The sequence below is a fragment of the Scomber scombrus genome, chromosome 11 (assembly GCF_963691925.1).
Source record: "Scomber scombrus chromosome 11, fScoSco1.1, whole genome shotgun sequence".
Taxonomy (NCBI): domain Eukaryota; kingdom Metazoa; phylum Chordata; class Actinopteri; order Scombriformes; family Scombridae; genus Scomber; species Scomber scombrus.
Window position 1 is genome coordinate 22,123,074 of NC_084980.1, and position 14,007 is coordinate 22,137,080.

The 14,007-nt window shown below is 35.6% G+C and overlaps 1 protein-coding gene across 1 annotated transcript; it reads right to left on the bottom strand.

The window, feature by feature from the left end:
• Positions 1–745: 745 nt before the first annotated feature.
• LOC133990859 (heterogeneous nuclear ribonucleoprotein C-like) lies at positions 746–10,467 on the bottom strand. The gene is made up of 9 exons (XM_062429268.1): positions 10,379–10,467; positions 7,500–7,612; positions 5,656–5,924; positions 4,238–4,310; positions 4,058–4,111; positions 3,666–3,838; positions 2,706–2,819; positions 2,304–2,464; positions 746–1,409 (listed from the first exon to the last, which is right to left on the bottom strand). Exons 2-9 carry the CDS (start codon positions 7,502–7,504, stop codon positions 1,296–1,298), a joined length of 963 nt encoding a protein of 320 aa, XP_062285252.1. The 5' UTR covers positions 7,505–7,612; positions 10,379–10,467; the 3' UTR covers positions 746–1,295.
• Between the last annotated feature and the right edge of the window lie 3,540 nt (positions 10,468–14,007).

Consider the following 14,007-nt stretch of genomic DNA (forward strand, 5'->3'; position numbering starts at 1 on the left):
AACCAAACCCTCCATTAAGACACGCAAAACCCTCATTTAAATACTGCTGCCTGCACTCTGTTGTCATTGGCGCAGCTATTCTTAGATCAACAGCAAAACACACTGCAGACACAATTTAGTACCCTTTATTTTGGGATCCCCAAGTGTTCAAGTTGGTAAATTAGACAAGAATAGCAGGATGCAATCACGCTCAGTGTGACCGTCTGCTCTATCTGTGAACATCATTTATTTATGGGGCAGATATGTATGCTGACTTTAACAGGGCTGGAATATGTTTGACCACCTTTACATCAAAAAGGTCCAAGTTTTACAAGGACGAGGATGGTGTGATTTATCAAAAGAGACTTTAGTTTTCAGGCACGTTTTATTATTATTATTAAGTGCTTATTGGAAAATATACCAGAGCTCTCAGACGTCTCCCAGATGTAATTACGACTTAACATATTTACAAGACAAAAAAACTGATGACACTAATGCAGTGCCATGGTTCAACGTTTGTCAAGTCTGTTAACTATGAAGAAAGTTTATTTTGTTGTTTGTCTTTGCTTTCTCCCCGCACTGCTCAAGCTTTCAGGCACACAACTTTTTTTTCTCCTTTTTCTTTTTTTTTTTTTTTTAAAAGCAGAGCCCGATTCCTGTTATCTTCCTCACAATGGAAACTCAAGGAGAACGATGGTCAGTTAACTTCTCAGGAATCACTACTGCAGCGTTTGGAAAAAACACAAACCAACGCAGCGTATCAAATTTTAATATTTTATTGCAATTTATTCCTTTACAATGAAACTTAAACTGAATAGTATAAAAAACTGACATCAACATACAGGACACACACGGTCAAACAAACTTACCAATGAGGAAAACAAACACGTCTAACCCTAACAAAAAAAAAAAAAAAAGTACTTCTGTAGTTGAATTTCTGTCCTCGCATTAAGACATGTCCGTCGAGCTGTTGTCTCTGCGAACATTATTAGTCCATGTTTTTTTTTTGCCTTCTTCTGAAGACAAGTAACGACGCAGTAAAAACACAAACCGAAACCTACAGCTAGTTATTCCTTTTACAGTGATACAGGACAACTGGCCAGAAAAATTACAAAATAAAAGAAAGAAAGAAAAACCCAGAAAGAAAAGAAACGGCTTGAGGAACAATGAAACGACAGAGTGTGTGCACCATGCTTGTGTGTGTGTGTTTGCACGTGTGTTTGCCTTTTCGTATCTACATTATGAGTGTTAAAACAGGAGTCCGAGTTCCTACTGGAAGCTGTATGTACGCTGCATGCGTCTTGTGTCAACCGCGCCTACGAGTCCTCTTCGCCGTTGACACTGTCAGCATCGTCGTCTCCTTCCACGTGCTCGCCTTCCTCCTCTTCCTCCTCTTCTTCGTCGTCGTCCTCCCGCTCTTGACTCTTCACCTGCGCACACGGAGTGAAAAACAGATGATTTAGTGATGGAATATGAGCAGCACAAGATGTGTTTTCAAGCTTGTAAATTAGACAAAAAAATAGCAGGATGCAATCAAGCTCAGTGTGACAGGCTGCTCTGCCAATAACTGATTGCCATGTTTGATTTATTTCCTCAAAGGAGAACAAAGTTATTTATGGGGCAGATATGCATGTTCACTTTAGACATGGCTGGAATATATTTAACAATCAAACTTTTATAAAGACTTCATCATTTTTGTTTCATACTTTATAAATTGTTGTTCTTCATGTTACTTCATACACCTCATGTATAATTTACAAGTGCAATTATTTTGTAATGCAGATTATACAAAAGTCAATAAAAAGAAGAGGGGGAAAAAAGGGTTCATTTTAAGAGATTACTTTCAGGGTTACACAAATATACTTGTGTGCTACTGTTGTTAGTTAAAAGGACTGAAAAGGATGTGGATCTTAAATTAGAGATTATTTTCAACAATTGATTGATCTACCGATTTTTTTTATTTTATTGGTTCATTAATAGTTTATTTTGTCTGACCAAGAATTCAAAACCTAAAGATATTCAATTTAGAATGATATAAAAACAAAGAAAAAGCAGCCAACTCTCATATTTGAGCAGCTGGCACCAACATGTCTTACTTGATACACTCGATAGAAATGATTAATTGAATGTCAAGAATGTTAGAAATACATTAACTAATGTCTTGGACCTTATCTTCACTACTGGCTTTAATTAATATGTGCTAGACTTTGTAATCCACCTCAAGATCACCAATCAAACTGCACCGTTTTAAAATAATCTGATTCAGACACCCTGAGTGAAGAAGTCAGTGCATCCTGGTTAAAAAATTGCTCTTTTAGTCTCACCTCGTCCTCCTCCAGCAGGTCTCCCTCCTCTTCATCTTCATCGTCGTCGTCCTCATCTGAGTCATTCATCTCCTGGCAGTCCCGCTCCCTCTTTATTCCGTCGTCCTTCTTGTTGCTTGTGTGTGGTGGCGATGTCACCTCACCCGGCTCTGTTTTCTTTACTTCTGACAGAAAACAAAACGAGTTAAATATTTTTCTATTATAATAAATACTGTAGAAGAGAAAAAGAGAGATGATGGCACCTCCAGTCACAAGAAACATGAACTTTCTGTACTGTAGGTTTTAGAGTTTACAACCCTGCTTGTGAAATATATGAAATTACACCAGCAGGGGGCAGTAAGACTCTCTCCCCTCCCCAATAACACATATCTGATCCTCTGGTAGTTTTTATCCATCTCGTACCTGACTTCTTGCAGTGGTCCTTCTCCATTCGCTCCAGACTCTCCAGCAGATCGTCCACTTTACTTTTAATCTGAGTCAACTCCCGCTTGATGGTCTGCAGCTCGTCTACTTTCACTGCAGAGAGAGAAAAAAAAGAAAAAAAGAGGGAAGAAGAGGATAGTGAGCAAAAGTGAAAACAAAGCATCTATATCTACAGTTAAATACACTCAACTTCTCTCCGAACATAAGCAGCAAATTCTCACATTAGAGACATCGGAACCAACTTATATTTGGCCAGTTTGCTTAATAACTGAGTAAAGAATCAATGATCATAATTAATGCTCATCACTTTCTCATTTCAGCTCAAATCAAACAAGTCAAAAGTGTTCAATTTGACACATTTGTACAATTTACAAACTGGAACCAGCTCATGCCTCTTTTTTGTTTCATAAAGAATAATTGATCATCAAAACTTCATTATTATCTCCTAATAAATTAAATAAGAACAGAATTGTGCAAGCCTGTATCTCCGAACTTAAACCTTATGACACCTCGACAAAATTAAGCAACAACCTTATTGGGAGATGTACCTGCATTTCGATAAACTTTTACATTAAATGGAGATTTTCAGTTTTTCACTGTTGAACCAGTTTATCACTGAAACAGCTTAAATGCTGTCAGTATTCAACAATTAAAATGACAAATGCAGAATCCTTTCCATTTTTTGATGCCACACAAATTACAAAAATAGGTTAATAAAGCTTCAGATAGTCTTAAACGTTCAGTTCAGTTTTATTGTCATACATGTTAAAAACATGAAGGAACGAAATGTGTTACTCGGGTCCAGCAGCGTACAATAAAAATAACGTTTAAATAAAATACACCCTAATATTAAATAATCTAAAAACCTATGTTAGTTAAAAAAACCAACAACCAAGCAGCATACAGTGCTTGTGATTTGACGAAGGGGGAGACACTCACTCGTTCTGGACGATGAAGTCCTCTGACTGGCCTTAGAGGAAGAAGAGAAGCTGCTCTTGGTTCGCCGGCTGCTTCCTCCGCTGCTGAGGCTGACCCGTGGACGCTTGGACGGGATCACGGCCCGCGACAAGGGGGGAGGGGGAGCGGGGACGCGGGACGGGTACGAGTACATTCTGGTATCGAAACAAAGAAGTTGACAATTAGATTTAGAGTCCAAATTAGGGGACTCTACATTTAAGTGCTTTGTGAGAGGAATATACAGCTGTGGTGAGTTTCAATTAAAGAACAAATTTAAATTTTTTTTTAAAAATTAGAAAAAGAAGAGGATGTTCAAGAAATACGGAAAATACTGACAGATAAGTGACAAAAAAAGGTGATTTCATTTTACTCACCTGTTGTAATAATCTCTCTGGAAGTCGTAGTCGAGGTCAAACGAGGAACTGCTGCTACTCAAGACAAAAAGGAAAGCAGAGAGTGTGAGAAACTGTGAAAGAAGATGAGAGAATAACTGCATTCTCTTTAAAAATGTACTCCTGCTGTGTGAGGATCAGCTGTTAATCACGATGACTGACCTGTACATGTCTCCAGCTGAGCGTTTGGTTGTTTTTGACCGGTGTGGTTTGGGTTCTCCAGCAAGGTTGATGTCTGAGGGGAAAAAAGAAAACCAGGTCACTTATTCTGTCAACTTCAATTAGACCGTTTATAAAATGATATCATCATTTATCTTTCAATTATATTCTGAAAGTGTTTCTCAAAAGAAACTGTAATTATAAGAAACAATATCTCCAGTTAGTTTTAACAGCGATGTGAATTCAATCACAGTTTAACTTTTTTGTTCTGGGCAGATGTTATAAAACAGTTTTGATCCGGCAGCTCGTGTTGCGAACTGCTGGAGTTTTTCCCGACATAAACTTGGAATATTTACAGGGGAGATGGCAATTAAAAGCTAAAATTTCAGCTTTTAAAACCCACCAGAACAAGAGATGAAACCGTGAAATAGTACTGTAGTAATGAAAGCGTATAATGTACAAATTTTGTTTTTATTTTATCCGTGGTATTGACCTCATTGTCTCCTACTGCGAGTCCAAAAATCTGAGACCACTTTCCCATTCAAGTGAATAGGAAAAGTTTTTTGGACCCTACTTTTACAAGTCAGAAACCCTCCAAGAAGGGGCCACGAGGTAAATCCCAGAGGTAGTGACACTCTTAACACGATTGAGAAGCAGAACATTTTGTTAAATATAACTCGGCAACACAAAATTATGTTTTTTTCCCCCCTTTGCTCGTTGCTTTTAAATGTGAATTACAGGCTACTTTTACCTCATCAAGCCTCTAAAAAAAATGACTCGAATCAATCAGTCTGACAAGAAAAAGTAACTGTTCACAACTATTAAACATATATGGGTCAATGACAAATAAGGGTTGGCAAGATGAGTTTGTTAAAATGTATTTTTGTTGGTTTTATGTCAGTTGAAATGACATTTGCACCATTTTTTTTAACCAAAAGTAAGACTGAATGCTCCTGAAAATGTCAAATGGTGTAACCACAAAAGAATGATAAATATTAAATATTTTATCCACCTAAAGAGTATTTAAGTGGACTTATACAAATAATTACTTCATTTTAAAACATCAAATGAAAAGAACATTTAAACTTTAATGCATTTTGTCAATATTGAGCAGGACGTATCCTAAAAACAACCATTTTTTCTAAATACATTTTGACAAACGATGTAGTATTTGTTAAAAAACAATGTGTTGCAGAAGTAGATTATATTTGTTCCACGTGTAAATTCACATTTATTTTCCAGCATATAATCAGATTTTTTGGAAAAATTACTGGCTACACCAATTGACACTGGGTTGCATCACTTAATTTACCCAGATGCAACAGTCCCTCGTATTAAAGTTCAGTCACTAAAAAATATGTATTTAATGAAAAGGCCTAATTGTAGGAGGACTGTACTCAACGTCTGACTTGAATTCTCACCAAGTACTTGTCCGACAATCATCCGCCCATCCTCCCCGGTGACAGCAGATCGGGCGTTCCTCTCATTGGCGAACTGAACGAAGGCGTAGCCCTTGTGGATGGAGCAGCCCACGATTTTTCCGTACTTGGAGAAGATGGCCTCTACGTCCGCCTTGGTGACCAGCAGGGTGTTGAGGTTGCCGATGAACACCCGTGAGTTAAGGGAGCGGGGGTCGGTCTTGTTGGTGACGTTGCTGGCGGCCATCAGGCTGGCGGTGGTGGGTGAACGACTAACGGGAAGACACACAAGACACGCAAGATTTTAGATTTAGCGGCACTGTGACACTCATCACGTCTTCACTACAAAACTGAGGATGGTCCCGGCTGTCGTCGAGGCTAATCTCGGCTGTAATGACAATGATTAGCACACAAGATCGGCTGGATTTCCCTGGAAAATTAAAAGGTTAAAGAAACCAGAAAAACATGCTGACATTGAGACGAAAAGAGCAGGAAGTTGTGTGTCAATATGAGATCATTTACCTTCTTTGTAAAGACGTGACACGAGTCCAAAACTGTCCTAAATGTCCTTGAAATTACTGGAGGACTTCTGTCATCTGCTTTACTTTGAATTTAATTAAAATCAGCCACTGCTGGCTGCATAACATTATTCCCTTTCTTTTCATTTAATGACCACCAATTTCCTCCCAATCTAAAAGTAATTCCCCACTAACGGAAAACTTGTATAGCAGTATAAATGGAGTGGAGAAGATCTAATTGTTAGTTGCAAATTAATCCACAATTTACTCAGACTTAAATTTGAGTCTTGAACTAAAGAAAAGTGAATTGATGCCGTTATTAATAACTAAAAAAGTCAGAACCGCATACAAGCTCTGAAGTCAGAAAGTTATCAATATCAGTGTGTTTAATTCTCCTTTTCTATTAAATGCATCATAGTGAAACAAGTAAAATAAGAGTATGTTTAAAATGAGTCCAAAAAAGCTTGTGTATAACAATAATGACAAATTGATTTTTAAGGACTTTTTAAGTGAGCTTTAACGCCTCATTTAGTTTATTTCCAAGACTTCAGCTGGGTTAGGGTTTTGATGTTCACGTTAAAAAAGTGAATCTGCAGATGGAGAAACTTTAAAAAGGCATACAGATGAATTAGAGTTATGTTTTAATAGAAAAAAGGCCACCAATTCACATTTTAAAATGATAAATAGTGGTTTAACTTTTTTCTTTTGCCCCAAATCAACCAACATTAAAAAAAGATTTTTAAGACTCAGTGTACGTGACAAACATTTAAATTCATTCACACATGACTAACAAATGTTAATTCAGAAAAACTCCCACCCATGTGACAGAAACAGGACGTAGCCAGTTAAAAAATAACAAAGTATTTAAACTCGATAACTTCATTACATCTTTTTTTTTTTTTTAGTTTTGGCAAAATCTGTTGCTGCTTTCATGCAGAATTAAACTAGTTTTTTTTTTTTCCCCCTGAGGTTTTTAAAAAGCATTTTACATCAGGAGGACGCAACATTTAAGCTGCATCATTATAGAAACACAAGTACCTTCTGTCTTATGCCCATACTTTATTTATCAATAAGCAGTATTTCCCACAGATTTAAGGATTTTTTTGTACGTCATATGTATAAAAATCTACCTTTTTTTATTATAGCTACCTGGTTCAAAGCCCAAAAAAGCCCAGAGAAGTGAAGTGAGCCCTTATATTGCAAACATGAAAACAGGAGAAGTCACAGTAACCCCCCCCCGCCTCCGGGCTGACATAAAGGGGGAGAAGAAGGGGAGGGTTTTTATTGGGGTTTTTTTCTTTTTCTTTGTTGTGAATAATCATCACTCACTCCATAGCTTTTGTGTGCAGGGCTGTCGTCTGTCTGATGTTTGACACTGTGGGCTGGGTTCAGTTTGGGCTGGTGTCTCGAACCTTCACCTTCACCCCTCTCTGCGATTTTTACTGAGGTGACAGAAAACACACCTCGGTCAAACTGAGCAGGGTTATCGTGTGTGCCAAGTCTTACCTGGTTGGATTATGTACAGGAAGGGGAATGACGAAGTTAAAAAAACAAAACAAAACAACAATAGTAGCACAGCTCTAACAAAAAAAAACAGAGGCGCAAGTTTTAAGGAAATTACACTAGTATTAACCTGTTTCGGGACACAAACCTTATTAATACCATTTAATATATTTACATAAAAGGTGAAAAAGTAATATGTAACTATACAGATAAGTTCAGTGAGTGATTAGGCCCTAGTTGGTCCATATATGCTTGTGACTGTGAGAGAATTCAGAAAGAAATGTATATTATAGTGTTAGAAAAATAAAAAGGGGAAACACTGAGTTTTATCTGGAGATGACCTAATACTTATGAGTGTGTAAATAAAACTATGAAATATACTTATAATCATGTAGACTTATCAAAGTCATATTTACACTTCGCTGCAAGCAAATGCAGGTTTCTCTAAATGAATAGATTATTAAACTTTATACATGTAATTTTCATAGGAGGAGGATTGCTGAGTCATAGATTTTAATGTCTCATTCATTTCATACTCCTAAAACATGGGAGGAATATCAGTTTTGGGGTGACATTGCAGATATAAAACAATTGATTTTTAGTCTGATTATTCATAAAAACAAAACTATACATAGGTTATGACAATAAAGTAAATGTGAGTATATTTTTCAGGATCGTTAACCCAGAAAAAATGTTAAGTTTCACTACTTCAAGATAAGAAACAGGGATACGTTAAATTACGATAAGAGGGAATATCCGTTTGGAGTGACATTACAGATATAAAATAATGAATTTCTAGCCAGATTAATTATTAATCAAAACAATACATAGGCTTTGACAATACGGCAAATGTGAGTATCTTTTCCAGCATCATTAACCCAATAAAAATGATAACTTTTACTACTTCAAGATAAGAAACTGGGATATAATACATTAAAATAAGAGGAATAATCATTCGGAGTGACATAACAGAACTAAAATAATTAATTGGTAGCCTGATTATTCATAAGGTATGACAATAAAGGCAAATGTTAGTATCTTTTCCAGCATCATTAACCCAATAAGAATGATAACTTTCACTACTTCAAGATAAGAAACTGGGATATGATGAAGATATGTACATGGACTTTCAGGGGAATATCAAAATAGACTTTTCTATTATGTCTCTTATAATGGGATGCTTCTTTTAACACTTTAAACATACTATAGGGCCCCTGTTTTTAATGCCCTATCCTCCAGAGGTTGCAGTTCATGTTAGTTAATTATTTCCTTAACGGGACAACCAGCGTTTGTGTGTTTTCATCTGTGACTAAATGGGGCTTTTATGGGTGTTCATGGAGTGACTTGCTTTTACATATAGATAAACCACCATCATACTCATTCAGATAAATAAACCTTTAATTAATAAAATGTGTGTTTTGTAACGTTATGCAACAAAACTGAGGTCCAAAAAAAAAAAAAAGCGTCACAAAAATTATTTTAAAAATTATAGAAAAAAATATACTCTTCATTATTAGATGGTAAAAAAAATCAATAAAAAATATATGTTGGGAAAAAAAATCTACTCCACAAAAAGAAAAATTATTTTAAAAAATGTATTCTACATTATTAAAATGGTATAAATAAATAAATAAAAAATATTTTGGAAGAAAATCTACTCCACAAAAAGAAAAGAAATTCAAAAAAATTAGTGGAAAAAATGTACTCTTCATTATTAGATTGTATAAATAAATAAAAGTAAATTTAAAAAATATGTTGGAAAAAATGTACACCACAAAAAGAAAAAGAAAAAAAAATTAAAAAAAGGTACTCTTCATTATTAGATGGTGAAAAAGCTTTAAAAAAAAATTCAGAAAATTTGAGAAATTAAATGTACTCTTCATTATTAGATGGGAGAAAAATAAATTAATAAAATATGTGTTTTGTAACGTTATGCAACAAAACTGAGGTAAAAAAAAAAAACTTTAAAAAATATAAAAAATGAGAAAAAAAATGTACTCTTCATTGTAAGGTGCTAATATATATATATATATATATATATATGAAAACAATCTATTCCACAAAAAACATAGGAAGAATTACCTAAAACCATAAACACCCTGCAGCCTGGAGCTCAGCAGCGCCACCAGCGGGCAGCGGGAGAAAACAGGCCCGGCCTTGAGGGCTCAAAGCCGGCTAAGCATGGCTACCAATAGCCGGTCACCCACAAAAATGGAAAAGCATGAAAAACACACAGCAATCAGACCAGTTCTTGTGTTTGCAAAAAACAAAAAAGACCCCCCCCCTCTCCCAAAACCTGCATAATATATATAAATATATCTATATGTTTGATTAATGTAGTGACTGGTTGATGAGCAGCAGGGCGGAGCTGAGAGCTAACTCACTTAGCTGGCTGAAAAACCAAAAACAAAGCAGTCCCGTTAAGGAAAAGTCTACAAAAATATAAACGGCCTTTTGCAAAAGAAGGAAAGGTGGTAAAACTGTAGCTTTTTTTTTAAAGGTGCATCCAAATCCAAAACAACTCTTTTTTTTGTGTTCTTTTTTTTTGGAGGAGAAATTGTGTGCAGGAGGGTGAATGGAGCTACCTCCGCTAGCCAGCACAAAATAGGGAGAGAAAAAAACCACATCGTTGAGGAAAAAATCCAAAATTAAAAAGAAAAAAAAACGAAGGAAAAATGAAAAATAGCTGGGAACAAAATACTCACCACGACCTTTACGAGTAAAATGTCTTGCTTTCGGGTAAAATCTGTTAAATAGTAGTAAATAGGTCGTCCTTTTAGGAGCAGAAGCGAGTCGCCCCCCTGTGCAGCGAGCTAGCTTTCTTCTAGCCACGGAGCTAACGGTAGCAGCGATGGCGCAGTAGTGAATGAGGGGCGCTCGTTTTGTGTAGCGGAGCAGTGCGTACCGAGCGGGGTTAATGCGAAATTTCAGCTCAAATTCAATTTACAGCGGATTTATTCGGCGTATAAAACATTACTTAACATCACCAAAGCAACTGTGTGATAAAAACATTAAAATATGTGCATAAGATTAGTTAAAAAAGCTACCAAAACACACACACTCTATAATAATAACTGGAGCATTACATGGGGGCTCCGGTGTGTCCTGATGTTTAAAACGTGCTCACCTGTTGTCTTTGAAAAGCAATCCGTCCTCCTGGCTGCAAACCAAAGCATGTAATGATTTGTGCTTGATTTTTGTTTTCAACTTTAGTAAACAAACACGTTATTGATTGACATTATATTACATTAAATAACACCTCAATTCATGTTATAAGACATTGCTTTGAATAATTATTTGTCTTTTTCCCCACAAAAAACCTGAATTACCAAGTTAGACTTTCTTAAAATGACATCTTCTCCATCATGAAGTAACAGTATCTATGATTATGTCAATATTGTTAATTTCAAAATGTCTCCTTCTTCACTGTAAGGTCAGCTGTCAGTGTTTGTGCACTCGAGGCTTCAGGTTTCCACATCACTCTTGTCTAAGTTTAATATTGGAGCAGGCTCAGCTCCCAAAAGTCACACTCATTGGCCTATTTCTAACTAAGATTCAGGATGAGCACAGAGAAACTTTCCTCTTCTGCAGGTTAATATAAAAACTGATTTTAAGTGTCTGCACATTCATCACTCTGCACAGTGAAGCTCAAACATCCAGCTGTAGAAACAAGTAGAGAAAACATTTTTGAGTTTAAATGTATATTTTAAATTAAATCAGTTTTTCCCCACACAAGTAGTTACATTCATTCTGCACTTTTATGCTGCTGTCTGAACAAATAAAAAATTAGGTTGTATATGATTAGTGGGAAATGTTAATTTACATAGTTGTTGTACTCTTAATTTTATGTAGAGGTGCAACAATTTGCCACTAAATCGATTACTTGCCGACTATTAAATTAATCTCCTACTATGTTGAAAATCAATTAATCATTTTAAGTCAAAATTCTCTGATTGCAGCTTCTCAGAAGTGAATATTTTCTGGTTTCTTTTGTCTTCTGTGACTTGAATTTTTGGGTTGTGGGTGATACAAAACATTTGAAGATGTCATGTTGGGCTCTGGGAAACAATTAATAAAATAATCACATGAATCAATAATGAAAATAATTGTCAATAGCAGCCCTATTGACATGAAGTATGTGTCATTTATGGCCACTGATGCAATACTGAATCATCTATAAGATATTTTGTTCCTCTTTTTGGTGCAGTTTTTGTAACTAATGGCAATTGTTTCCATTTTTTCATTAAAAAATCTCATCATATCATCACAGCTGCTAATTGTCAATCAGCCTGATAGGATTCACCTGAGCACATTGCACTTTGCCTCCATCTCTACATACTGTATCTTTACAAGACAGGAGTTTCTTGTAATACAGAATAAACACCAGAAAATATCATTTACATAAGAATATTATAGCTGACATTAAGTTTTCTAAAACACAGAGCTAAACTCAAGTCATTTTTATTTCTAAATGTCAAAAAAATCACAAATTTAGATATTTGCCATGTGTGTGCAGATGAGAGAAATTACAAGCAAACAGTCAAACCAACTTGAGACCTAATTTTCTTAACTGAGAACAAATAATGAAATTATAAAAAAGCAACAATTTTGTCACATGTGTAATATTATAATACTACTGTATATATTTTAATCTGTCTGGCTTGAGTAACATCTTAAAATATAAAGAAAAATATGGAAATACATACACATACACACACACACTGCTGTCTACAAATAACAATGATGAAAGTGAAAACATTATGAATGGATTTAGCTTTAATGTATGAACTCCTCAGTATAAACCCATGTGTGGTCAAGATATGGTATAATTCTACCTCTAAAGCATTTCTATCTTCTTAGAAAACAACTTAAAATAAAAATGTTATTTCAAATATTGTCACATGGTACAAACCTGGATATAAGTGTATTACCACAGTTAGTCAGCAGAGGACAGTAGTGTTGTTATACAAATAGATTAATGGTGAAACTGGGATAAGACACAACATGGCTGGCTGATATTTTGACAAACTTCACATTCACAAAACAATGAACAATCTTGTGAGTACATTCAAAAACTGATGAGCTAAATGAGACATCTCTTCCAAAACAGAGGGGGGGGGGAGAGAAAACAAAGTTGCAAAAAGCCTAAATCAGATTAGTTCAGATTAATCAGTTAAATTAGATCACACTTATCCTGATTATCATTTGTCATCAGTGCACGATATGTGGAAGACAGATGGTGGTTGTAGCCCGTTTCAGGGTGAGGGAAAAAAAATACACCTCGTTCCCTGCAGCTTCAGCAGATTTACTCTAGCAGTGAACAGTTTAAGATGGATACAAACCCAATAATCATGTGTTACTGTTAATGTGATACAGCATGTGGCAGATGATCTGAACACCCTGTCGATGGTGTTGGTTCCTCTTTGATTCCCATGCACACATTAAACTGTGATGACAGATGTTTAAAAAAAAAAAAAAAAAAAGGGAAAGTCACTTAAAAGGTTCTTGAATGTAATCCCAATATTGTCTGCTGAGTTGTCACGTTTCATCCAAGTTTAACCTGGTTTTGTACTTTAGGGGCTTTTCAAATAAACCCTAAAACACATCCAAATTGAGAGCTTTTGTATCCTAAATCTTACAAATTCATAACTTCACTCGCTATAAACAGAGGAACTAATGAGAACATAATAAACAGCTGTGCAGGAAGGTGGCTGATGATGAAGGAATTCAGGTGAATCACTGAGGCAGTAGACTCGCTGAGGACATCTAGTGTACAGGTGATGCACAACAGACCTTCTTCACAGCACATATTTTGACTCATCTTATCAGAAACAGCACTAACTAATAGTTTTAACGGTGACTTTGTAACTTTAACTGTCCCAAAAGGACGTACAACCGGTCCAGCATATTTAATAACGACCAGATAGAAACAATTTGTGTCACAGAAATATGTATTTGTGTCTTATTTCCTATCGCATTCATCAAATTGTGTGTAATCTCTCAGATTAATGTTGGATTCACCCCCCCCCAAAAAACTGGGAGTGTTACAAAGTCGAAACGTCTGCAAATAATTTATACTGGACAAAACTTTTGAAACATGTGGAAAAGATTTTAGCAATTTACTGTCGAAATATGTCTCATCAGCATCATCAACACATCGTTTCCAGTAACATGTTTAGAGTTTATGTGATTAAACGAGACGACAACAGGGTAAGAAAAACCTTGAAGCAATTATATACTTAAATGTGGAAATACATTAATGGAATAAAAAAAAAAAAAAAGAATTTAATAACCAATCGTAGTCATTCATATATTCATTTCCTTTTTTACACTT

Bases quoted from the DNA above. Each gene is read 5' to 3' on its own strand.
- LOC133990859 (XM_062429268.1), bottom strand. The intron at 2,465-2,705 runs GTACGAGATGGA...TTCTGTCAGAAG, and splicing joins GGACCACTGCAAGAAGTCAG to TAAAGAAAACAGAGCCGGGT. The intron at 1,410-2,303 runs GTGAGACTAAAA...CCGTGTGCGCAG, and splicing joins ACCTGCTGGAGGAGGACGAG to GTGAAGAGTCAAGAGCGGGA.